The sequence below is a fragment of the Dunckerocampus dactyliophorus genome, chromosome 4, assembly GCF_027744805.1.
Source record: "Dunckerocampus dactyliophorus isolate RoL2022-P2 chromosome 4, RoL_Ddac_1.1, whole genome shotgun sequence".
In the NCBI taxonomy this organism is placed as follows: domain Eukaryota; kingdom Metazoa; phylum Chordata; class Actinopteri; order Syngnathiformes; family Syngnathidae; genus Dunckerocampus; species Dunckerocampus dactyliophorus.
Genome location: NC_072822.1, coordinates 26,411,303 through 26,439,089, shown reverse-complemented (window position 1 = coordinate 26,439,089; position 27,787 = coordinate 26,411,303). Strand labels below are relative to the sequence as shown.

Genomic DNA, 27,787 nt, shown 5'->3' with positions numbered 1-27,787 from the left:
AACACGAGTCCTTGTCAAGCACCTGTGAGTCAGTGAAGCTTGAGTCTTTGTCAACCCGTGATCCATTGTAACTCGAGTCTTTGTCAAGCACCTGCAAGTCAGTGAAACTCAAGTCTTCGACGAATACCCGTGATTCAGTGAAAGTCCAGTCTCTCTAGCGCCCGTGTGTCAGTAAAACTTAAGCCTTCCTCGAGCACCTGTGAGTCAGTAGCATTTGGGTCTTTGTCAAGCACCCATGAGTCAATGAAACTCGGGTTGTGGTTGAGCACGTGTGAGTCAGTGAAATTCGAGTTTTCATCAACTAATAAGTCAGTGAAACTCTGGTCTTCATTGAGCACCCGAGAATCTGTGAAACTTGAGTCTTGTTCAAGCACCTGTGAGTTAGTGAAACTCGACTTTTCGTCAACTTATGAGTCAGTGAAACTCGAGTCTTTGCCAAGTACCTGTGAGTCAGTGAATCTTGAGTCTTTGTCGATCACGGAGCAAGGGAACAACAGCTGCACAATTCATGACGTGATGTTACCAGGGATCCTTTTTTAATTTGACCAGCGGTAGCAAGGGTGAGTAAAGGAACGCGTTAACGGAGGCGAGTACCAGTGAGTCCCGACGCAGTAAAAAACGTGCAGGTTTTGAACAACTTTTTCACGACTCGCACATCTTTAGGCAACAAGATGACCAACAAACACTGACCCTATGTTCCGACTGCTGCAGAAGGCGCAGACACATTGGCTTTATTGTTCTCTGGCATTTATAGTCTTTGTGCTGAGACTCCAAGTATTTGTACAGTGGGTGCGGCAGAGCGCACAGAAAAGGAGCATCAATACTGATCTCACTCGATGACTTTATTGAGACAATCTTGTGAAATCCAGAAGAGTGACTGATGCTATATACGGAAATTACGATATGGCTCAGGTGCCGTGACTGATACTGAGTCAGTCAACCACAAATAGAATTATAATGTCTGCTGGTTGATTGCATTTACGACAAAAAGATACGTGTGTCAAATTTGACCTCAGCAACAAGGTAGGAGACATTAACCCATAAGAACCCTGACCTATTTCTGCTTCAAGGAAAATGATGGAGGATATACCACAGACCAAGTGGAACACGCAAAACAAAAGACTACGTGGGCATTCATGGTAAATGTATTCCTTATTTGAAAATAACCAAACTTGACATTTTTTTTGTGCATGTATTGGGTGACTGATTAGCATTGTTTCTATTGTGTCACATCAGGCTTTTCATAGCCATGCTAAGGCTAAAAGCCCAATAGCTATTTTGATATGAATTAATTCAAGAAATACGGTAAGAACTGTTTAATTGTAATAGTTGACTCCTTATTAATTCATTTGAATTGGTGAATGGATTTTAAATGTCCTTAAATGGCAAATTTGCAAATGGGCTAGCTTACTTGACATTTGACACATTTTGGGGAAACCATATCCCAGTCACATGACTGTCACATGACAACCACATATCCATACCACACAAATTAAAAACTGGACCGGTATTGCAGACACGAATACTTTTTATTTGAGATTTTCGAAACACAGGGCGAAGATTTTAGGCAAACAAAAAACATATTGTATTTGTGAACAATTTAAGAATATGTAAATACAACAATGTAAAACAATGCAACAATATCAACAAAATATTTCCTTTTATTACATACATTCTTTTGTAGCAAAATAAAAATCAATCGTGAAAAATAACTAAACAAAAGCAGAAGCTAATATTGTAATAGTGTAAACAATATAATGATGGGGGTTATATTGAAGCGAGTTTAATGGGTTAGGGAGCTGTGTTGAGTGTAAAGCCGGACTTGGGTGTTCAGCGAAGGTAGCTCTCTTTTGAAGCATGGTAACTTAGGCTGAACTCATAACCTGGTCCCGACCGGGTTATGTCCAGGCTTTCATCTTAAAATTGGCTATGAAAGTGCCACTGTTTCACTGTTTAGCTAATTCGGAGATGGCGTCACCATTTATTTACAACCTACGTAGCCCCCGGAAAAATACATTGAAAAAAAAGAAACATTCTCCTTTGATATTATCCATCTATAGGCGAGATACATACGCTAGATATTCTCAAGTGAGCACCAGTAATAAATATGAATTACAATATGAAATTGTACTAATTGTGCTAACGTTAGCAGACATAATTGTCACAGCAGTCCTTGTGTGAGTACTCACGTGCACAACGTCATCTAGTGGTCACAACGAGATACAACAAGATGTCTTTCAAAGATGAAAGACAGTTGTTGCTCCAATTTATGTTTTTTTTTTATATATTTATAGTGTTAAAATGTCAAAGTTGTGCAATGTTGAGTGTAAATGAAAAGACTAGTAGGGTATAGTTAGTATAATAAATCAGTGGTCACTTGCGCATTACATGCTCAGCATTATTCTGTCAGCAGTCCTCCCTCGCTCAATTAGGCAGTGTTGCTTTTCGCAGTCATAATTTTTTGGGAGCTCCTCTTAACGCTCCATAATAATTATTTACTATTTTTTTTTGTAAAATACATGTTTGAGCAGAAGTAAAAATGAAAATAAACATCAAATAAAAATATCATCATCTCATCAAACTGGTATCGATTCGATGACAACACTACCGTTGACATTATCAAATCACGCGCCGGGCCCCTACGGAATGAGTTACAGTCCAGCACAAAGCTATATCAGGTCGATTTTAAGACAGTTAGCGCGTTCTTTAGTGGGTTCTTGTGGTTTGGCACACAACATGTTTGACAACACTTCCTGCATTCTTGAAGCACGGTGGGCATGTTCAGGCCATTGGGAGCATATTTTGTCAACAAGGAAGTAAGTAGGTTGTGACGAGACCGGGAGGGCTGATGGAGGTGGGGCAAGAACGTAGCAGAAACACCACATGCAGGTGGAGAATTTAAGGCTTGACAAGAGATATCTGCTCTGTTACAGCCTACAGTGCTACCATGACACGTACACTTTTGTTGTGGTTCCTCATCCTAAATGCCTCATTCAAGCTCTCAGGTAAGTCACCGGATACTCATACCTCCATTGTGCTTGGTCTAATTAATAACCCGAGCCTGGGATGATACCCATCTGGTTATACTCAACTCTTTGACTCGTGTATAAACTGTCATTTACTGATACTGATACCGATACATATAATGATCATATAACGATTTTAGTGACTGTGACAACTAGTATGGTGACCTAGCTGTGTCATAATAACATAACTTTCTAATTGTCTTCCTTTAAAAGTGAATTTAAGACTTAATCTTAAAAAAAAAAAAGATTTAAAACACAGCATTGTAGCATCACCAGTCTTGGGCAAATTACTTTAAAAAAGTAATAAGTTACTGTAGTGATGTCCAAAGTGTGGCCCGGGGGTCATTTGCGGCCCACGGCTATGTATTTATTGGTCAGCGACACTTTGAAAAAATATAATTTAGCAAGTAAACAAAAAAAAGTGAACATTTAATAATCGGTTTCATTTTATCAAGAATAAAGTCGAAATATTAATTCACTATTCATATTTTATAATATTAGTAATCTTACAAGAAAGTGATAATTTTATGAGAATAACATTGTAATGTGAGGAAAAATACCGTCATTTTAGTAGCATAAAGTTGAAATGTTAAAGTAAAGAGCTGGGTTTTTTTGTTGTAATGTTATGAGAGAAATAAAAAAAATTTGGAAAATTACATTGCGTTAATAAAAAAAAATATTATGGAAATAAAATCATAATTACAAGAAGAGCATTTACAAGAAGAAAGTTGAAATGGAAAATAAATAATTTTAAATAAATACATGATTCCGATACCGATCACTCATGAGTGAGAGCGGACAATAGAGACAGTGATACTGATCATGTGATACCGATCACATGTCTTAACTGGAAATTTTTTAATTTATGATAAGTGCTGTTGGCCAGGGGCGTCGTATCGGGGGAAAAGTTAGGACAATTTCGAGGGCCAAAAAATAGGTAATTAAAAATAAAAATGGGGGACCCCAAATGTGTTTTGGTTTTTTTCCCCATGAGACCTAGAATTCCTGGCTGCGCCCCTGCTATTGACTCTATGATGTGAAAAAAGGAATCGTGAAATCACCTTAATTTAGACAAAAACTTGTTTTTCTTACGTTTTCAAGAGAACATACGGTATATCGCTCTTGAAACTTACAGAGGATGAGACGTCTTCAAGGAGACTTTCAATGTGAGAGGACATTGTCTGGTGGACGTCTGGCTTTGCCACGTGTGTGAAATAATATATATATATATAATATTAATTATATGAACTGTATAGTATATACAGTATATAATAATTTAAAGGTGATCTCTGACAGTGAAGGAGTGCATTGAAATGTTTTGTTATCACAAATAAAAATGATAAGTGTTCTATCTCCACAGACAGCCATGCTCCTGCCTTTGGAGAGGGGGAGGACTATGAGATTGTTAGACCCGTTAGACTTCACTCTGTCAGAAGAAGACACACAGAGGTAAGCAAACCACACTGCTCAGCCTTGCTGGACAAACTTTATATGTTTGCCAGGATATTGGACAGTACCCCGCCTGTCGCCCGAAGTCAGCTGGGATAGGCTTCCGCATGCCCCCACAACCCTAATTAGGAGAAGCGGCATAGCAAATGGATGGATGGATGGATATTGGACACCCAGACAGATGGGTGTCTGGCTATGGGTATACTTAGTGGACTTGGAAAAGGCATTCCACTGCCTTGTTTGAGTAGTATGGGGTCCAGGACCCACTACTCATAACGTTGAAGTCCACCAAGGCTGCTCTTTGTCTCTGGTTCTGTTCATGGACAGAATTTTCACAGACAGGTTGTGGAAGTGGGGGTCCTGTTTGGTGGCGTTCGAATCTCATCAAACTGTGACCTTCAGTATTTCTGATGCGATTCACAGCTGAGTGTGAGTTAGCCAGGATGAGAAGCGTAGAAAATGTGTTTGTATCAATATAATCTTTCCTTTTTTTGTCTGCAGAACTTCAGGCCAGAGACGATGAAGTATGCCATGACGTTTGGAGGATCAGACCATGAAATAGTTTTGCAAAAAAACACGTAAGTGCTCACATGAAGGCATAGCTCTCCAAAGTAGGAGGAACTAATGCAAATACAGTGGAACCTTGATTAGCTTCATTAATCCATTCCAGAAGGTCTGACTGTAACCGAAACATACTCTTACCAAGTCCATATTTCCATGAAGAAATAATATAAATCCAATATATCCGTTCCAGAAATCAAAAATGTTAACACAAAACACATTTTTATAGTTTTATAGTTTCATTTTAAACAATTCCAAAGTTCTACACTGTAGGTAACGTATAAATGATCAGTGAAAGAGATAAAATTACTAGAGGTATAAAAGAGGTATAAAAGAGGTAAAATTACTTTTACCTTCATTGAAGACGTTATGGTCGCCAAAGACACGATGTGGCAGCGAGATCAACACGGACACCTTTGTGTTTTGCTATGAATTATTTCTTGAATTCAATAGTGTTTCTCACCTCTCTGCTTTCCTTATTGATCATGGCTACAAAATAACCCAAATTGACAGTTGCAAGTGCCAGCATTTTCATAAAGAAGGTAAGAATTGTTGTTCAGGTGACCGAGTCTGATGCTTATCTCACCGAGCAATTACTGACACCTAGTGACCAATGTAGAATACTACATTCACAATCTGATTTTTCTTAATGGCTTATACTTACGGTATATTTTAGTTCATTTAGCCATTTTTATGATCACTTTTATGATCATTTTTATACTTGAAAATGATTAATTTAGGCAAAAATATGTACAATGTTCTTAAATATTCATATTTCTGAGTAATAATAGGCTGTATTCAACCACAAGACAGTATGATATATTCATTGTCACGTATTAATTATTAATTATGATTAACTGTTGGAAAAACAGTGATAGAGTGACGCCGCGAAATGTAAACCGCAAATTAGCAAGCTAATACATTCTACAAGATAGATAGATTGTTTTGTGGACGTTTTGTGATCAAAAATGAACCGAGACGAAATTGAACTCACACAGTGTATTAATAACACGGCAAGACGCACGCCCTACCGGAAAACCGAGGTTCCACTGTATTGAGTGTATTCAGTGTTTGTATTCAGTGGTCTATTAATTATCTGCCCCCCCCCCCCCCCCCGACCCCTCCACCCCACCCCACTCAGCTATGCTGCATGTGCACACCGCAATGACCTTTTTTGCAGTTTCAGTCTTATCTTCATGCCACAACCGTCGGTGATGAGCACATTTTATGAGCAAAGAAGAAGTGGCGTCAATGTTTGATGTCAATATCTCAGTAAAAACCCTCCGGTTCCAATTTGTTCCCATAACATGACCAGTTTCACATCCTTCTTTGTTTCTCAAAATGTGCTTTTGGTTAGCACATATTTTTTGTCCCATAATGCTTTCATTAAATAGTGCGCTCATTCATATTTGACACATAGCATCATGACTGTTTTTTTTAAACCATTTTTATCATCAGTGACTTACTCGCCAAAGACTACACTGAGACTTATTACCAAGAAGATGGAGCACGAGTCACCACGACTCCAAATGATATTGTAAGTCATTCAGATGTACAGTATACTGTATTTGTTGAGGATTAGCAGTTTGTAAGAAAAAACTGATAGCACATGTTTTCATAAGCATATATTGATGTGTGTTTGTATATTTACCAGGATCATTGCTACTACCATGGCACGATCGTGAATGACAGTGCATCGTCAGTGAGCATCAGCACTTGTGATGGACTTAGGTAAGCCCTCCACCAGGTTACCTGACCAAAAACGAGCCGCCGTATGGTAGTTAGACTTCATAAATCTGTCCTAACGACGACGACCGTCTTCGTCTACGTTTCATATTCGATTCTGATTCTGATTCTGGTTAGATTTTGTCCATAGTCGACTAATAATCAAATATTCTGTTTCTTTTGAAGAGCACCACTAATGGCGATCCCTACAAATAAACAGATCTCATTTGCGACTTTTTCCGCCTCAAAGAAAGTTCACATAGATGCATGGTCCTCTTGCTGGTTTCAGCCGCTATTCTACTAGCCCCAAAGTGTGTGGCGGTCGGCTAGCTCAATAGCGTTGTCTGGTACGCCGCAGTCCAAAAATCTCTCACTGTGGGTTATGTGGAATTGTAACTCATCCATTTTATTCACTGAAGACCGCACATTGGCGAAGAAAATGCTCGGTAAGGAAAGTGTGCAGTGTTAGCTTGAGCTTAGCTTGTTTTATTCCTCACCTTCCTTGCCTTTGTTTACATTCTCGACGGCACACGCAAGCCCTTCCGCCCAGCTGGGTGGTGTGTGTAAACTCCAGTACTCTAGAGCTCTCAGGGACGAGTAAAACATCGGTGAAGCTCTTCTTGAGTGTAAGATGTTAAATAAGACCTAATATGAGCAAAATAATGACTGCAAGTCTGGAAGAGATGCTGGGCTTTGCTATGTGTACGCGCCGCCATCTTGCACAAATGGAGATGTTCTATTAAACACACACATAATTTTCACTGCTTTAGTAACACAAATGAGGCAGAATTTGTATCAAAATAGGCTATTTATAACAAAACCAAATACGTGCTATGTAAAAAGGTATGCTTAGCAGCAGCCGTGGGTACCCCCATGTTGTCAGAAGGGTACAGTCTTGATCACATGACATTTTCATGATTGGACTGTGATGCGAGATTGTAGTTGAATCAGACTCCTCTGAATTGAATCATCGATTCAAGCGACGACACCCTTACGAACGACAACATCTACAGAACGTGAAGATGGAAGAAAATATGTGGATGCAACAAACGCGTACAGTGGAACCTTGGTTAGCGTCATTAAACCCTTCAAGAAATGTCCTCTGACCAAATCCATTTTTCCTTGTGAGAAATAATGTAAATCCAATTAATCTGTTCCAGTAAGCCAGCAATGTTAACACATTTTTTAGTTTTACAATTCTAGTTTTACATGCAGAAAACATTTCAAAATGCGTATAAATACATATAAATGATGAATGTAAGACTGTTGACACGATGTTGAGAGCGAGATCCATGCGGACACCACTTTTGTGTTTTATCTATATAGTTATTTCTTGAATTCAATGTTGTTTCTCACCTTTATTATCAAAACGCAGGTGCGGTACTTGCAACTTTCTTTGACTCCATTTTGGGTTATTTTACAGCCATGAAAAGCAGAGACTTGTGGCGTAACTGTGTTAGTTAGCAAAGAACTACAGAGTCAACCGCTGGTGACATCAAGACAGGCAACAGAGTTAACCTCCTGTTCCTGTTTCCAAGCTAATAGGCTGCTAACAAGGACATTTTATGATAAAAATACATTAAGAACACAGTTGGACTCACGCAGTGTATAAATAACACGACAAGACGCTCGTACTGGCCATGCCCATGTTGTACGCTAACCGGAATATGTGCACACACCGAGGCAAAATATTGCTGTAAATCTTCAATGTTATCTGAAAAACATGCTAACTGGGGCATACGCTAACCAAGGTTCCACTGTAATTCTGAACAACAATTTACGGCGTGACTGCAAAGCGCGGTGGGTAGGCGGAGGTACAATAGCTGCCACTGTGCTACCCAGCATGCCTTGCGGGCACTTTTTGCAAATAGTTTGAGATGACCTGTTTATTATAAGCGCTTATTGTTGTTTATTGCTCATTTAGTAGTAATAGTGTATGTATATAAGGTGTTAACTTTCTGTGGATGTGTTGTTTGGTTTATTTTACTTGTATCGTGCTGTTCGATTATACAAGTTAGAACGATAGAATTGTCCAAAGGGTGTTGGTAAGATGACAAGAAGAGAATCACTGCATGGCAGGGGTATATTGCAACACAAATTTGGACCTGCGCTTTTTGGTCCACACTCAAGCCCTTAATAACGTCACATCATTGAACAATATCAATTATATTATGGAGCCTTGAATAAATAAATGAGAGTGAAATCCTTTATTGGTGGGTTCACTGGGGTCTCTGGTGAGATCATGTCCACAGGAGCGGTTGTACCGGGCCTGGACATGAAAAGTAGAGGAACAGCGTGTTGTAGGTTTACATTAAAAAAAATGAGTCGGCATGCGAACAGAATTTCGACTAGTATGGAAAACAATAATATAAGGATCTGAAAAATGGCCGAACACAATTTGATTTTAGAACCGACAGCACAGCTCAAAAAAATGTATAGACGATGTTATTGAAGCTAGAGTTTTATTCATTGTAACTGTATAATATCAACCCGGCGTTCTCTTCTTAGGGGTTATATACGGACCTCCGCCCAGAAGTACCTGATTGAGCCCCTCTCTGGTGATGATGAGGGGGATCATGCTGTGGTGAAGTTCAACGAAAAGGATTACACACCTGCAGTGTGTGGCGTCACCAACACCACGTGGGACACAGATTTTGAGCCCCCAACAAGCCGTAGTCGCTCCAGATCAGGGGTAAGACAACTTTTATTACCCCCTTATATGCGTGGAATGCACAGAGCCGTATCTTTATGACTTTTTTATTTTTCTTTCAGGGTATATCTATTTTTCAGCAACAGAAGTACATCAAGCTTGTCCTTGTTGCTGATAACCGTGAGGTAAGACACGGAATATCACCAATGGAAAAGTTTAGTTTTGACATCAATAGTTTCTAACTTAGTAAACAGAGTCAATGTGTGTGACCTTGCACTGTATGTGGTTTCAGTACGTGAAGATGAAGCGGGATCAAACAGAGCTGAGGAAGAGGATATTTGAAATCGTTAACTTTGCCAACATGGTGAGTGACTGCTCACCCAAACAACTGGCCTCTCCGGTTTCGATCGCACAGTTTGGTATTTTGTTGCCTTGTTCTGCACATCCACTGTACTTTGTTAACATGGGTTAATAAATTGCGGAGTTTGAACAAAGTGTATCTTATAATTTTGGTGCCCTTCTGTTGGTGCTGTGTGCAGGTATACAAGCCCCTGAGGACCTTCATTGCTCTTGTTGGTTTGGAGATCTGGTCAAACAGTGACTTGATCTCCATCACTCCTCCGGCTGGAGCAAACCTCAATGCTTTCATGACGTGGAGGAATTCTGAGCTGGCCAAGAGAATAAAACACGACAATGCTCATCTTATCAGGTCTGAGCGGTTTCTACTAGCACATTTAACTCTGATAGTCTCTTTCATGAGTTGCGCTAATCATGCTGTCAGACATACTGACTCCTCACTGCTGGAATATATAGTCTGCAGTAATGATTAACCAGCAATAAAATCCATCCAAGATATATACAGTAACACTGTTTAGTTTGAAATGGTCTTGCAATGTGCCGCCATGTTGAGTACCGTGCACAGGTCTCACGAGATCAGAGCTTTTAGCCGTGCAGTACTTGGTCAGCCATCCCGTTTGTCTTTCAGTGGTATTGACTTTGAAGGAGCAACTGTGGGACTGGCATACATTGGGACTCTGTGTTCAGACCACTCTGTTGGGGTAGTGCAGGTAAGCTCCTGGATAACACACATACTATGCGCTATATACAAAATAAAGGGAACACTTGACAGATCTCTATGAAAGAACTGAACAGGTTGACTGACATAAGAGTTCCACTGTGATCATTGTTTCTTTTGAGTGATTCAGGTATTAATGTATTTTAGCAGTCACCGAAGTCATATCATGACCCGACCAAAGGATAAAAATGTGACAAACAAGATCATTATGGATGATTATGGTAATAGGGGTGACCAAAGTGAGTTTTTTTGGACCCATAGCACATTCTAAAAAAAATAATTTAACATGAAAAACTAAAAAAAAAAAAAAAAAAATTACACAAAAAAGTTGTACTCTAACAAGAAAAAGTCGTAACTTTGCGAGAATAACATTAAAATACTATGAGGAAAAATAATGTCATTTTAGTAGCATAAAGTAGAAATATTAACGAAAAAATATGTGATTTTTTAAAATCCGTAATATTATGACAAACAAAACAACAAACAGTTGTGATTTCTTGACAATTTGGTTGCGGAAAAAGTAATGGTACAGGAATAAAGTCAAAATGGCATGGAAATAAAGTCCTAATTATGAGAAGAACATTTACAAAAAGAAAGTGAAAAAGTTGGAAAATTAAAAAAAAAAAGCAAGAGCAGAAATGGGAGAAAAAAAAAGTAAACCTCTAAGGTTACAAGAATAAAGTCAAAATATTCAGAGAAAAAAGTTGAGGAAAAATAATGTCTTTTTTGTGGCACAGAGCTGAAATATGAAATAATTAGAAAAATGGCATAATATTATGACAAACAAACAAAACAAAACAAAAATTTATTTTTTGGGTAAATTAGGTTGGAGAAAAAGTACGAATAAAACAAAAACACTGCAAAAATGGGGAAAAAGACTGAAGTTCATACTAATAAAACACTTTTTTTTTTTTTTACCTATATCACAAAACTGATATGCAGTTTTTTTTCTTGAAATATATATAACTTCTTAGCATAACTTCTACATTAGTTAGTTTACAAAATATCAAAGTGGCCCTTGCCTCCGTTCAATTTTCAGTATGTGGCCCTCGGTGGAAAAAGTATATATAACTTGATATATGACCTAAATGACCTCCAGAAGGCGTCACGCATGTAAAATATAATATCTTAAAATGCTGACCCTTTCCAGCCTGAAGCAGAAGTACGACGAGTCAACGGTTTGTGCCTTTTGGAAGACAATTAGGAACAAATGCAGCAGAGTGAACAAAGCAGCAACATGGTGAAGGAAGACAGGGGAATGTTTGTAGAAGAAACACATGAAAGCCTTGACTGGTGTCAGATTACCAGTTAAAAGTCCAATACAAGTATGGGAAAATGAGCAGGACAATGAAAATGTCCTGTTGTTGCAACACAGTGGTCTGAGGAGGAGGGTGGGTCTACAGTAGGAAAACATTGATGTTCCCATTCCATCTCTGTGTTGATTGGCACGGAATGTATTCCCGTATTGAGGTGTCTTATTCATGTAAATCCAAAGAGACAAGGCATTACCGGTAATCTACCAGAGGTGTAGTTTTTATTTAAAAGTACTGGTGCTACTTTAAGATCTACTTTGAGAGTTGACAAATCTGTTCCATGGTTCACTTCCAATTTGTTGTAATTTATATTACCTTAGGAAATCATCCATCCATCCATTTTCTATGCCGCTTGTTGTCGTTATCCATTTTCTATGCCGCTTGTTGTCATTAGTGTGTTGAGCGTTAGGGTGAGTCTATGCCAGCTGACTTCAGGTGAGAGGCGGGGTACACCCTGGACTGGCATATATAGACAAACAACCATTCACACTCGCATTCACACCTATGGACAATTTAGAGTCTCCGATTAGCCTATCATGCAATTGCTGCTGGACTACCCAGCATGCCTTGTGGGCACTCTGTAAATAACAGTTGAAGTTACGTGTTGTGTGCGCTTGGTCATTGTTACCCACTTAGAATGGTAGTTCATCGTTTTTGTGTGCTTACTTACCTGCTGCGCGGCGTGTTGCTTATTTTTTGCTTTGCATCGTGAGTAAGACAATGTTTGATGACGGTTTGTCCGTTTGAACTGCGTTGTCAAGCTAGTTGTTGGCTATCACTTGCAAATGGAAGAAAGCCGTCCTGATGCAAGCTGAAGCGCTTCCGACTATGCAGCGTTATGATGCCATCTACTGGACTGAGTTGTAACGGCAAACCACTCAGACACGTCATTATAATGTAAATGTGAGAGAGGGTGAGCAGATTGTGCCAAATAACAAAAAAATTTAATTAAATTGCCCAAAATGTTCTGTGGCGGTCCACAAGTAGATGGTATGGGAAACCCTGGTGTATTTATGTTAGCGCCTTCTTAGTAATATTCATTTGTAAATAAATCCAAGTGATATTTAATTCATTGTTTTGCGCTTATTGCATTGAGCAGCCAGTACAATTTCCTTTCCAGTTACATTCCTGGTGCTATGGTTTTCTCTTTTACTATCAATGGTGCCCTTCTGTTAAAAAGGAAAAAGTAAAAAGCGCTTGCTGAGTCTTTTGGGCTCTCACCGAGCTTGCAAAATGCTGAAGTCCCGCACGATGAGCCCACAACTTTCATTGGAGGTGGACTTTTCTTAGAAGTGACATTTTTTGTGTGCTAACTCCAGAATTGAAGGACACATTACTGCTTGGGACATGACGTGATTGTTCAGTCAAGCAACTCAGTTTTGGCTGTTGTTATTTGACTTTTGAGTTGTCTAGGTTTTGTCCAGAGATGTGGAGTAGTTTCCAGCGCACACGGTTGTTGTCGGGTAACCTGGGAATGTCTTTAAGTGTACTTTACCACTCAGCAATGTATGTTCCATCTGCGCTGACATTGATGACCTGGACCAGCTTGTACTGGCCCCTTAACATATGTTGGTGAGCTAGCCAATCTGTGGCCCCCAATTTTGTGTCATAAGAGGTTTAGACCAGCGAGCTGATTCCAATTTGGAGACCATTTTTTCCCCCCTTCAAATTGGAAAGTGCCAGGCTCTCTGCTGGCTTGTCCTAGTAGAAGTACGTTGGGACTAATGTCTACACAATCTCCATGGTTTTACATTCTTGCATCAGTGGGCCTCTCATTTTCAAAATGAGTCACCATGAGGGGAAGTTGGATTTCTTCCCAAATCACTTCCCAAGTCAATTTCCTTCCAGATGGTTGCGGGCTTGTTTTCCTATTTGGACTTGAGCCACTTCGATTGTTCCAACCCTAAGGAGTGAGTGAGACTGTGCGGTTGATTCTGTATATCTTAAACGTTGGGTGTGGCGAGTGTTTTTCAAAACTTATCATAAAGTTTGTCAAGAGCAAGTTTAGCTCCTACGCTGTTTGTTCAATTTGGATGAATCTTTTGTCGGCTGAGGCATTCGTTTATGCTGCAGCTGTGATCATGATCTCAGTATCTTCATCTTTGTAAGACCCCCAACCGATTGAAGTTTGCGTTTGGAATAACTGTTTTTGAAGAACAGAAGAGGTCTGCCAGAGCGTTTTTGTGCCCTTCCACTAATAGTTTGACCTTTTGGACCTTTTCTCCCAATTTGGTTGAATGTATCGTATTTGTTTCTCGTCTGTTTTTCTTTCACTCCAAATCAATTTTTCCATCCAATGTTGTCAGTGCATACTCTTGTGAAGATGTCAGCAATGCCGAAGTATCTTTGAATAGCTCCCTTCTGATCTAGTTGTGTTAAATTGGCTTTTGTCCTTAAATCTCAAAAAGTAATTTTATTCAGTCTTTCTTGCCAGTCTGGTAGTGTGAAACACCTTCCTCAGTTTCTTCTCTGAAGGCTTTGTCATCTTTGTTTGGGAGAGCAAAGGTATCCTTTGCTTTCAGAGCTTTGGTGGGCCTTTTCGTCCTACTTTGGCCTGATCAAGCCCAAGGTTTATGGCAAAAGTATCACACCTTTAGGATCTTTTCAACCTCTCGCATGATTTTGTCAAGTTTTTCTTGACAGTCAAGCTATCAGATACTTCAAGAACTTTGTGTTCTTGTTTTGGTTTGGTTTGGTTTAATTGTGTTTGAACATGCATGAAGGTTACAAGGGAATACATCTCATAAATCCTTTCACAGTTCCACATGTCCAAAAGGAGTGGGATACGCGGCATTATTAATTATCCTCACCGATCTTTTTTGCAGTACAGTGAGTGAAGATTGCCCCATGTCTCCACACATTAAGTTAAATACTTCTTGAAGTAGATCCTTTTCCATGTGAGAAAATGTTTTCTCTTGCGGTTTCTTGTACAGCTGCCTGAACAATGCAACCAGCTGGTCTGTCTTCAATGCTGACATTAGTGACATTTTCACCTATCTAATTCCTCTTCTATGTGAGAAAAATGTTCACTCTTGGGCTTTCTTGTATAACTGCCTGAACAATGCAACCAGCTGGTCTGTCTTTAGTGTTGACTGTGGTGATGGCATTTTCACCTACCACCTTTGTCATTATGCTCGATGAAAGTACTTAATTTGTTTGAGACAGCTTTCTTAACTTTTCTGGCATTTCCAGGTGAACATCTAATTTAGACACAAGCTTTTTGACCTCCTCCGCACCTTGAGGTGACAAGTTTGACAAGAATTTAATCTGTTCGCTGGAAAGATTGCCTTTCTTAGACAGAGAAAGAAATGGTGATCCCTTTTGCACACCGTGTTGTTGCAGAGGTAGGCTTTATTATTAACTTAGACACAATTCGCAGGCTTTCCCACAGCAATCTTCTTTTCGGGCAGTTCAAGTCCGTTGAACTTCTGACAGAAAAAGATTCTATTGTGATGTTGATCATCACTTCATTGAGCTTTCAGGATCAATCGTTGGAAGTTGAGATTTTGGCATTTGCTGTCTTTCTGTCCAAAGCGTAGTTTCAGTTTGTTTATTTCAAACATGCATAAAAAGTCACAAAGGAACACAACAGTTCCACAATTCAGCATTTGTGAAAAAGAGTAGGAAAAAGCAGAGCTTATTTAAACCTACCCCTTCTTCATAACACTGCAATCACAATTTGTTCCCTTTTCTCACTTCCTGTGTTCATCATACATTATTTACACAAAGCGAGGGACATTTGGGCCCTCGAAGCAAAACCCCAGGATGAAACAAAAGAGCACACGGCCACCTCCACAGGCGAACCCTACCCGACCCACTCCAACACCCAAATGTCCATGTCAAGACACCCAATGCCTCAGCACCCTTCTCACAACTCACTGCCCCCAACCGGGAAACGGACAGCAAAACCCACAAGGGTACAGTATGTGATCTAGGAATAGAACTAAATTTAAAAATGTATTCTTTCACCAAAAATCCACCAATTTGCGGGCTTGCGAATCCTGAATCGCGAATATGCGTGGATCCACTGTATATCTAAATATATAAAAGCTAACTAAACATTTGAAAGTCATGATTTGGCACTGTATGATCACACACACAATAAACCATAAACTTGTGTACTACGAGGTTGTTGGCGAGGAAGTGGATGTTTTGATACTCCTATTGATTGCTGAAGTCTGAACTCACGAGATTGAGGTCACTGTCTTGTCTTGTCTTGTCTTTCACAGGACCACAATAATCGGGCAATCGCTGTGGGGGCCACGCTGGCCCATGAGATGGGCCATAATCTGGGCATGAATCATGATGATTCTAGCGCTTGTGCTTGTTCTGGTGATAGCTGCATTATGGCTGCAGCCCTCAGGTAAGGAAACAACCTTAAGTGGCTGCATTCACACAATGCATGCCAAACTCACAGGAAGTGATCACTTCAGAACTCAACGTGACTGTAGAAAATAACACAATGACAGTTTGTCTTATGGAAAAAGATCGTAAGACATACAGTGTATTTACTGTGGCAAAATCGGACGGCAGTATGTTGCAACGCTATTTGTGATGTTTCACTATTTGTTTGTACCGCCTCCAAGTGGTCAGTGAAGGTTTAAACACCATATATGTATTTTATTACAAAACTTTGCAATAGCAGAGGCACACATTGCAGAGTTCAAGCTATGCATTTGCCTTTGCTCATCCGGACCAATGGTTTATATATGGAATACAGTAATCCCTCGTTTATTGCAGTAAATTGTTCCAGACCCGATAAGACCCATAAGTGAATTTTTGTAAAGTAGGATGGAATATTTTCATAGTTTGAGCATAGCAAACGTGTGTATAACCTTCTAAATACAGTTTTTAACATTATTAGAGCCCTCTAGACATGAAATAGAACCCCTATAGTCACCCTTACACTTGTATTACCCAATATAGTAGACATAATAACAGAAAATATATATGACTTGTGTCTGTGTGTTTTGCTATAAATGTGTTCCGGTGCTAGGGGAGCTGAGTGGGGGGGTCGGATAGGAAGTGACGTTGTGGGTTCAGCTTTTAGCTTGGCGTTGGTTACATCTGCAACGTTAGCCTGTGTTAGGGATTATTGTGCCTGTTGTGAGATCATTCAAACCTGCAATAAAAGCCTGTTGTTCCGGCGATCAGGTCTGGTGCTTGTGTGTCTCAACCAACATTACAGTAACATTACTGACAGTAACCAGTACGGAATACTACACATCTTTTTGAATGCATATTCTGAATGTGTCATAATTGTATTTTTGCTCATTTAGCCATTTTTATGCTTAAAAATGCTTAATTTGCTTCAATATACATATTTTGTACACTTTGTACACTTTAGCTTTCCATTTAGCTTTACACTTTATCTTCCCAGCGTCTAACTCTTCCTCTGTTGGTCTCATTAGCTCTAAGGCTGCATTAGCAGTGTCACAGTGCCCTCTGCTGGTCAAGCATGTACAGTAGCAGTATAATTACTGATTGAGCGACTGACTACAAGGCAAAATAAAATAAAATATAGACCAGTCGGCTTGTGTTCGTATCCACGAGTGTTCGCTAGTCGGGTGTTCGTAAGTTGGGGACCTAGTGTAATGGGATTCACCTGTAGAGCCCTCTATTAAAACACCTCCAAAGACCTCCAGCAATGTTTTTGTTTTCTATACAGTATGTACATGCTGTGACCATGTAGTAACAGGTACATCCATGATAACATGTCATACTTTACATAACGACTGTTGTTTTGCACCACTATTTTAGAGCCTCTTCTTTAGAGAATAAATGCTTGGATCCTCAATCTAGAGCTGTCTTGGTTGAGAGGTGAAACATCTTCTTAGACAACCTGACCTGTCTAGTTGCGATCAATTCAATCGTTTTGCATTTCAAGGCCAGGAGGGCAACTGCAATGGATTTATTGGCGTTTAGGTTCGAGTAATGGTGGATTCTATTGCAAAATGATGGTGTGATATTGTGTCAAACGTTTAGGTGATTGACAGCATTAAATATGACAAATGTTTGACTCACAGATTGACAGTGCGTTCATACGACAGCCTTCTGATTAATACAATATTTGCTCTTTACCCCACTAGCTGGGATGTCCCACGCTCTTTCAGCAGCTGCAGCAGCAGTCATTATGAACGATACTTGACCGGCCGCACCCCTTCATGTCTGCTAGATGAGCCCGACCACATGAGTCTGGTGTCTCCCGCTGTCTGTGGGAATGGTTTTGTGGAAAAAGGCGAGCAGTGCGACTGCGGCATTGAAAAGGTAACAGCACTTGCAAGGACATACTGCATTTGAATGTTAGTACAAAGAATTTACATGACGGTAACAAAGCGCAGTTAGTGTACGGAGCATCCCTGGACTTTTTCTTCCAGCAAAGGTTTGTCATTTGTCAATAAAAGCTCAGTGAGACTGTTATTATGGTACAACATCCCGATGTTATAGTGTCTAAGGCGTGGCAGCAGGGAAGGTGCAGAGAGCTTCCTTGTGCTGATTTTTTGTAATTATTTAGTGTGTTTGTTGTTTCTTGTCAAAATTGGCTTAGCTTTTTTTGCCCTGAGGTTCCATCAAGAATTTGACAAGAGCAAACACCGTGCTGGGGGAGAGGTGTGTTATGTAGTTAAATGAACATTATAGGGGTTCCTCAGGTTACGAACAGGTTCCATTCCCAGACTGTGATGTAAGTCCAGTTTAGTCGGAGATTGTGTCTAAACTCCTCCGCAAAGAGCCATCGCTACCCCCATGCTGTTATTCACACCAAAATAATAATCCTGCATTTTTTGGATCAGTCTTTGATATTTTGTGGAACCTGTTGGAAACTTGTCCTGTATTTTTTTCCAAGTGCTCAGACTCAGATCTGCACAAATGCCGAAAATGGTCCTATCTCGCAATGTTAAAGAGTCCTTTAAAAACAATTCCTGGATCCAGACGGTGCTGTGGTTCACCACCAAAATGTAATCAGTTCTTCCGTATCCCATTTCCGACAATTCCTGAAAATTTCATCTAAATCCATTTGGAACTTTTCAAGTTATTTTGAACACAAACAAACAAACAAGCAGATAAAAACAAAAACATAACCTCGGTGCTGCGCTTGGCGGAGGTAATGAACTCCTAAGTCACAAAAATACAGTAATAAAAAGATTAAATGTAAGAATGAAATGAAGCAGTAATAAAAAGAGAACGACTGCGTACTTTTATCCCTGTGGTTCTCTTGCAGGCCTTTCTACCTTCTTCAAATATTGTCCCAGGCTAGTCTGGAAGGATAACCTCCTCCTCTCCGCCCAGATATGCTTGTAAGAGCGGATGTTAATTAATGTCTAGAGGGCTGTAATAATGTTAAAAAACGTATTTAGAAGGTCGTAGACAGAGTTTCTATGCTCTAACTACGAAAATATTCCATTTATAAATAAAGAATCCAACTTTGCGGAAATTCACTTATCACGGTTGTGTCTGGAACCAATTAACCGTGATAAACGACTGATTACGGTAAGACCAAAGGGTTTGTTTCATGGTAGACTTCTCAGTCGTTGTTCATCTCCCTTTCCGCAACTAAATTCAAACTAAAATGGAAGAAAACGACGCCGACAAACTGCCCTGGTCACCCTTTCTCATTATGAAAGTCTTAAGTAAATGTGCCAGCAATGGCTATTTTCGGTTATGTCGGTCAATGTGATGGTGATGGGAAATCTTGGTAAAGGCAAACTTCCTGCCAAGTGGACGTTGCAGTTGTATCAAGTGATGAGAGGAGACGTGTAATTCATAATGAATTTATGACGTGAAGCCCAGAACCCCTGCAACATACGAACCTGCTAAACAATGTTAGGAATTTGAAATTACAATGGACATGGGGATTTAAAGAATGTGAAATAGCTGACATTTGAAGTTTATGGAGTGATGGAGTGTTTCTTTTAATCCTTGAACCTTATTTTTGGATACATTTCACTGACTTTTATATGCAAAGTTTGCACATAGGTTGCTATTTTCATTCATATTTGGTATTTTATGGAACATACATGCTGCTTGTACATTCGGTGCACCCATAAATTAATTAAAAATGTAATTTTGATCGGTAAACACGAGACTCGCTCCAGAACGAGTTACAGCATGCGTCTGCAGAAGAATAGAAACCACACGCAGCACAAGAATGCAGCGTGCGCCTCGTGTGGGGTGGAAGAATCCACTGTGTGCCTGCGCGACCACATTGAGGAAGAAAAACATCGCTTATTAGTTCACTTTGAACACTTCACTATGTCTCCCAAGTGGCAGCTTGCCAAAGTAATGGAAAGCCATCACCGTGGAAGTGAAAATGAACATCATGAAAAGCTGTACGGCCAATATTAGGGAGCGTGTTGTCTGTCTCTTATGAGTCAGCAATTATCCAATTCATCAACAGTTATTGTTGTGTTCAATTCATTGTTTTTGCATTTAAAAATATAAATATCCCCTGATTTAATTTCCTTAGTCATCCATGAAAGCAGACCTATTATTTTTGTGTTTTAGGCACAACAAGATATTCTCACACATCAGCTTTGACTTTGAAAAACAGTGATGGGCATTTTTGCCTCTTTTCTGATGTGTTGCGGACCAGACCACTAACTGGTTATGTTTGGTTCATATTCATTTGGTCCGTCTCGGGCAGCGGTGTCCAAAGTGCTGTTTTTTTATTGGCCCTCGGCACTTTCTAACAATACAGTCAATAAAGAAAACCACAAAAACAACAGCAATAATGGCAAAAAGAGCAATAATTTTACAAGAATAAAGACAAAATATTAAGAGAGTAAAAAAATAGCATACCAAAGATGTAGTTATACTTTTTTAAAAACCCAAACGCCCGATCGCAACAATGTATTTATACGCCTTTTATGTTTTTTTGCACGAGAGGCAAAAAGAGGCGATGACACAACTCTTCACTAATGCATGTCATTTTCAGAGTAATTTTACCAATAAAAATGGCCACAACGTGGCAGAAGCACATTTTTAATAAGAGCTCGGCAGGGATCATAGATGGAAAAATCACACATGACCAGAAGGAGGAAGTGAGAGAGCGTGTAGGAGTGTAGCGTGCAGAAGGTTACACATTGCAGGGAAATGCACACGCGTGCACACGCGTGCACACACATAGTTCATTTCCAAATGTGAAAACTGTAAATAGTTCATTGTGTTATATTTGTAAATTAATGGTTATTTTGATGTAAACATCCCCTTTTTTGTGTTCTTTATGTTGGTATAGTTGTCTGAGCTCTCACAAAAGCAAAAATTATTGGTGTCAAAGTGACAGTTATGCTTGAAATGTATCTTTTCACAAAAAGCTGGTTCTTTCCTTTTTCTTGTTGGGAACTGATATCTTGCTGAAATGACCTACGTTCTACTGCTGATTACTAAAGTACGAAGTACTAACGTACGGAAAAAGGTAGAAACCAACTTTTTTTCTGATGAAAGACGGGAGTCTAAACTTTATCTTGGTAGGTTCCATGTTTATATAGCCCATAGAACTCAATATTCTGTGTGCCTTGAAAGATCAGTCAAAATAATCCAGAATGTCCGGTACTGAAGGGGTTGTCTCTTTAAAAATGGCTGGGTTTGAATGAATTAAAAAATGAATGGGGAAAAAAGTCCTGATATGAGAAAAAGTTTGAAACATTTTTGGAAAATTAAGTTGGGAAAAGTTAGAAGATTACAATAATAAAGTCAAAACCTAATGGGAAGAAAGTCATAATACGAGGAAAACAGTTGAAATATTTGTAACAAAAATAAAAACAGCAAAAAAAGTGTAATTTAAGGAGAAAAAGTTCAGACTAAAATAATGCGCTCTGTCCCTGATAACACAAAGCTTTTTTTTTCTTTAAATAGAAAACATGTCTCAGCATACCTACTTGGGTTGGTTTAAAACATGCAAAAGTGGCACCCGCATCCTTTAATTTGTCAACATGCAGCCCTTGGTGGAAAAAGTTTGGACACGCCGGGTCTAGGGCTTGATTGATTACTCGATTAATCGAAACAACAAAATAATTGTTAGTTGCACCCCTAGTCCGAACCACTCAACTGTTGCAACCAATCATTTGTACATCTTAAGTGTATGAAAGTGGCCCCACACATTCTTTACTTTGTCTTGCCAGTGGAAAAATGCTTGTAATCATCGTTTAAAGCTGGGAACAAACATCACAATCATTTAATATTTGTAATTATGTTGTCACATATTTATAGCAGCGTATGAACATGTTCAGATCTATCTGGTATGCTTGTGGGTTTGTTTTTTTTTTTCCAAATGCACTAATTGCAGTGAAAATGATTCCCAAAATGTAGTCCTCCGAAAACACCAAGCTCATCTACTGTCACCCATGCACAAGAGCTGCCTGGGATCTGCCTCAAAACGTCTTTTCTATAGCCTTCAAAAGCGCTGTGCTCTGTCCGCAGGAGTGCACCAACCCATGCTGCAACGCCACCACATGCACCCTCAGTGAGGGATCCCAGTGTGCTGCAGGGGAGTGCTGTGAGAAGTGTAAGGTGAGCAAAAACACCCACCCACATGGGAGAGCGTAAGTCAAATACTGTTGATGATGTGATGCAGCCATCTAGTGGACTAAAGTGATAAGTGAACCTACAATAAACGTCTATCTCGTATCAATTGCTCTGATTAGCCATACAAGTAATATGTTTATTCAAATGGAACACTTTGTTAACTTTTTTAGATTTCCATCCATTTTCTATGCCGCTTGTCCTCACTAGTGTTGTGGGTATGCTGGAGCCTATCCCAGCTGACTTTGGGCGACAGGCGGGGTACACCCTGGACTGGTCGCCAGCCAATGGCAGGGCACATATAGACAAACAACCATTCACACTCACATTCATACCCCCATGTTTTTGGACTGGGGGAGGAAACCGCGAGACCGCACGCATGTGGAGAACATGCTAACTATACACAGAGATGCCCAAACAGAGATTCAAACCCAGATCTTCCCGATCTCCAGACCGTGTGACCAACATGCTAACCACTAGGCCACAGTGGTTTTTTTTTGTTTAAAGATTTCAATATTAATAACATCTTCTCCCCAGATCCTACCTCGATCCCACCAGTGTCGAAGTAAGCAGGACGAGTGTGATCTAGCCGAGTACTGTGATGGAGAGCGCGCCACGTGCCCTGAGGATGTCTTCAGTGTGAACGGTGTCCCGTGCGATGAAGGTTCTGGTTATTGTTACAATGGCCAGTGTCCAAAACGATCAGACCAATGCATCAAAATGTACGGCGCAAGTAAGTGTCAGTGTGCCTTTAGTTTGCACTACATTCAAGAGTAGACCTCAGTGGTACCTTTTTGATAACAAAGCCTAGACCTAGACTGCCAGGGGTACCCTTGATGCACCGAGCTTCCCTCTCCTCTTCTCTATCCCAGCTCTCTTCCATATGTTGTCTCCATCTATCCATTCACATGCTGTCTATGCATGTGACACCAACGTTCCTACCACATTCATTATCATGCTAGTAGGAGGAGCTAGTCAGCAGTGGTCCTGTTGATTGGTACTGGAGATGCATCATATTGGCTTTCTTACCAATGTCCAATATTGGCCAGCACTTTATTATCGGTCCTGATATCATCCGATACAGTTACTTGCGCTCAACTCTCTGTCTCAATCCAACCGGTTGAGGCAGATGGCCACTCCACAGAGTCTAGACTCTGTTGGTTTTCTGGGCTTGCTGCGTGTGAAGTGCCTTGAGATATCTTAAGTCGGTGCAATATACATTATGTTGACTGATCCCAAGTAGTGCATGATTTCGGTGCGCTTGTAAACTGATCCAATGCAATTACAATATCAAAAGACCAAGAACATACAACTAAATTTACCTTTTGAGTAGAATTTGTGTGAATGCTGAAGCTGAACTGAGGAATGAATGTTGAAATATCCTAGAAATGTGTTGAAATCTATTCACTGATTGAGGATCGAACCAGCAACCATTAGGTTGGGGAGCGACCACTCTACAACGTGAGCCATGCCACCGTACACAGAATAAACACAATGTCACATGGAATGTTAAATGTAAAATGCATTTCCACCAATACATAGGAAAAATATGGATGGATGGATGGATGGGTGGATGGGTGGATGGATGGATGGATGGATGGATGGATGGATGGATGGATGGATGGATGGATGGATGGGTGGATGGATGGGTGGATGGATGGATGGGTGGATGGATGGGTGGATGGGTGGATGGATGGATGGATGGATGGATGGATGGATGGATGGATGGGTGGATGGATGGATGGGTGGGTGGATGGGTGGGTGGGTGGATGGGTGGATGGATGGGTGGATGGATGGATGGATGGATGGATGGGTGGATGGATGGATGGATGGATGGGTGGGTGGGTGGATGGATGGGTGGATGGATGGGTGGATGGATGGATGGATGGATGGATGGGTGGGTGGATGGATGGATGGATGGGTGGGTGGGTGGGTGGATGGATGGATGGATGGATGGATGGGTGGATGGATGAATGGATAGCCTACCTGTCCTGAATCAGCTGACTAAAACCGTCCTAATTTGAAATGTTGGAAAGGAAAAATGCAAACTGGATGGTTGAATGATGACCGCAAGATCAAGGATGGAACCAGCAAACATCGGTTGAGAAACAACCACACTACCTCCTAACACCTCGCCATGTCACCTGTGGAATGTAAAACGATTGTTCCACCTTTAGGAGGTGCCAAATAAATGTCCCATTCATTTTCAATGGGAAAATTGTCACAAAAAATATGAAACCACAGTAAATGTGGGAATTTCTTAAAACGTTATGACAGATAGTCAACGTGTCCTGAATGACCTTAGCATTCTGATGTGGGATTGGTTTAAATGGGTTGAGAAATGTAGGAGGAGTTAGACCAGTGGTCCCCAACCTTTTTTGACCCACGGACCGGCTTGTGTTCCCACCGGGGGGCGGGGGATTTGTACATGATAGCGATCTAATTTATCTTATTTATGATGTATTGTGTAAAACTAAGACATGAATAACATCAAATTAAAAGCATAAAATGAATGCCGACCCACCATCCACCAGTTCAAGCCTGGAGTTTTTCCAGAGGGATTATTACATCGCTGGGCCGTGGCCCGGGGGTTGGGGATCACTGAGTTAGAGGACAGGACATGAGGCGCAATACGAAGCAGAGGAACCAATCGATGAAAAACGGTGTAGAATTCACACGACTGGATGTGATCTATTGCCCCGTGTGTGTCGTCAGGTGCCATAGAGGCCAGGTCTTCCTGCTACAACCACAATACCAGAGGAACTTACTATGCCTTCTGCAAACGTCCCTCCAATGCACAGTACATCCCCTGCCAGAAAGAGTGAGTCTTCACTTCCCTGCCTTCAATTGCTGCATCCTGCATTTCACTCCACGTGGTGAAACTATTGAACTCGGTTGTGCAGAGATGTGTTCTGCGGGAAGCTCTTTTGTCACAATGGTAACCCCAGCCCAAACTATGGCCGCATGGTGAGGGTGGGTGACTGCAAGGCATCGTTTTTTGGAGACTACACCAAAGACTATGGCCAAGTAGACACTGGGACCAAATGTGGGGAAGGAAAGGTAAGCGGCTGCATCGCTTTCATTGGACTCAGTTTGCAGTGCTGGTATAGTAACTCGGGGGTGTCCAAACTTTTTCCAACACGGACCACTCTGATATTTTGTAGATATGCTAATAAGTTATAAATATTTCAAGAAGAAACAGGCCGCTTTGCGGTATAAGTGAAAAAGCGTATTATTGGTATGAACTTTGGTCTTTGCTCTTTTTTCCCCTATTTTGTTTTTAGCTTTCCAAATATTCCAACTTTCTTCATAAATAATCTTCGTTTTATAATATTTTAACTTTATTCCCATAAAAGTGTTATTCCCAACCTAATTTTCAAAAAAATTACAACTTTTTTTTCATTTATGATAATCTTCTGACTTTTAAAAAATAGCCTTATCGCATAAATAGCATATTATTTCTTTAAAATGTCAAGTCTGTGTTACTAAAATGACTTTGTTTTTCCTCATAATAGGAGGAATTTACTTTTTTCTCTTAACATTTTGACTTTATTCTCGTAAAATGACATCTTTTTTTCAATTTCTGCTGTTTTCATTTATTTTTTTTTACATTTTCCAGCAATTAAAATTTTCTTTTTGTAATTAGGACTTTATTGTCATAACATTACATCTTTTTCCGCAACCCAAATTTCCCAAAATTCCAATTTTACTTGTAGTTTTAATATTCCAACTTTAAAAAAAAAGAAAAATTCTTATATATTTCACCTTGAAACTACTAAAATTCCACATAACATTCCGACATTATTTTTGTGAAACTTTTTCTCATTCGGCTCCTGTCAATATTTTGACTTTATGCTTATAAAATTACTGCAGATTACATTTTTGCTCCTGGTGTGCTTCTTTTCTTAGTTTTCTTGCTAAATCACATTTTTAGAATGTGACACGGGCCGTGAAAATAATAATTAAAAAAAACCCGGCACACTTTGGACACCCCTGCTGTAACTTGTAGTGTTACTTCTAACTTGTTGCTTTTCAGGTGTGCAGCCAGAATGAATGTGTGGATCTTCCAACTGCTTACAAAATCACAAACTGCTCAGCAAAATGCTCCGGCCATGCGGTACGTACACTCAGAAACCAAAAATAATGTCAACTTTCTGTGTACGTGTGTTCATAACAATCAATTAGTCCATTCATTGATTGCTAGTAATGCTCAATATGATTCTTCACTTGGAGCAAAATAGCATGCACTACTCGCTGCAACCAGCATTGGCGCGGTTGAGTCAGTCTAAACTCGTTTGCAGTCTAAGGCAGGGTTTTATCCACCAAAGGAAAAACAATTTTGTACATTTTCTGCACTTTTCCAGGCTGTACACTGTTTAATTTCCATAGTATCATTCTTTCATAAGCTATAATAAAATGACTGCATGCTACTGCGTTTGTATCACGTCCACTTCTTTGTGTTTTTCAGGTATGTAATCACAGAAGTGAGTGTCAGTGTGAGCCCGGCTGGTTGCCTCCCTCATGCGATGCCACGGACAGGGCCTTCCGCTCCGTCTCGGATGGTGTGTGCATTATATTGATTGGGAAAACATCATCCATGAGCACATGAGAGAAAATGGAGGTGATGGTTTTTTGCTTCTCTGCAGGAGCGACCGCTGCCATCGCAGTCATCACAGTACTTGTGATTTTGGGGGTCATCGTCGCCATTTTGGGGATCCTCTGGAAAAAACGACAGAGTTCCATGTTGCCGACGTAACTAATCACCAAAGCTTTTAGCGAACAGAACGTGTGGATGTCACAGACAAGACCATAAAGGTTGTTTTGGTTTTTTGACAGGAAACAGTCATGACATTCTCATTGCAATGCTGTCTGAGACACACGGGTGTTTACATGTCATATCCTCGCTTGAGTCAAGCACGACTTGTTGTTTTTAAATTCCATTTTATATGCTTTGTATTCTGTCACAAGTACTGTTCCATTTCATTGCCAATGACTGCACCTTTTAAACAGTATTGAGTGATTGCAGTTGCTTTTAAAATGAAAAATATATATTTATACATTTTTGTCTTTTTCTGAATAAAGCTTCTCGACTGAACCTTGTGTAACGGTCAAAAAATGTTGACGTGTGTGGTTATTGTTGCTCACGTCAAACGTGAGTGCACACTGCTGGACACGTAGGCTGTGTTTTCCATAATATTTTCCACATCAATATGTTTAATATGTACGCTGCCTACTGAGATCCACAGTGTGCGGATTTTAACGGAATGCAGTGCTGTCCCAAATCCATGACTGTCATGGCAATGCATTGAACTGGTTGGTTTTTTTTAAGTATGAATTGCAACAACTCCAGTTAGTCTTTCCCCTTTTGCTACGTCTCCAAGATGGTGATGACTGAGGGTGGTTAGGGTGGATTCGCTGCACACTCATTATTTGGGGGCATCTGGGAGGAGCTCAGAGTAGAGCCGCTGCT

At 40.1% G+C, this 27,787-nt stretch overlaps 1 protein-coding gene across 1 annotated transcript; it reads left to right on the top strand.

Annotated features, from left to right (window-relative positions):
- The first annotated feature begins 2,859 nt into the window (after window positions 1-2,859).
- adam28 (ADAM metallopeptidase domain 28) lies at window positions 2,860-27,412 on the top strand. Its single transcript, XM_054774662.1, has 19 exons — window positions 2,860-3,005; window positions 4,387-4,475; window positions 4,977-5,053; window positions 6,495-6,573; window positions 6,691-6,767; window positions 9,270-9,453; window positions 9,534-9,596; window positions 9,704-9,775; window positions 9,951-10,120; window positions 10,397-10,478; window positions 16,029-16,162; window positions 17,889-18,066; window positions 22,216-22,305; window positions 22,855-23,050; window positions 25,033-25,138; window positions 25,221-25,377; window positions 26,354-26,434; window positions 26,786-26,879; window positions 26,964-27,412. Exons 1-19 carry the CDS (start codon window positions 2,948-2,950, stop codon window positions 27,071-27,073), a joined length of 2,097 nt encoding a protein of 698 aa, XP_054630637.1. The 5' UTR covers window positions 2,860-2,947; the 3' UTR covers window positions 27,074-27,412.
- The last annotated feature ends 375 nt before the right edge of the window (window positions 27,413-27,787 follow it).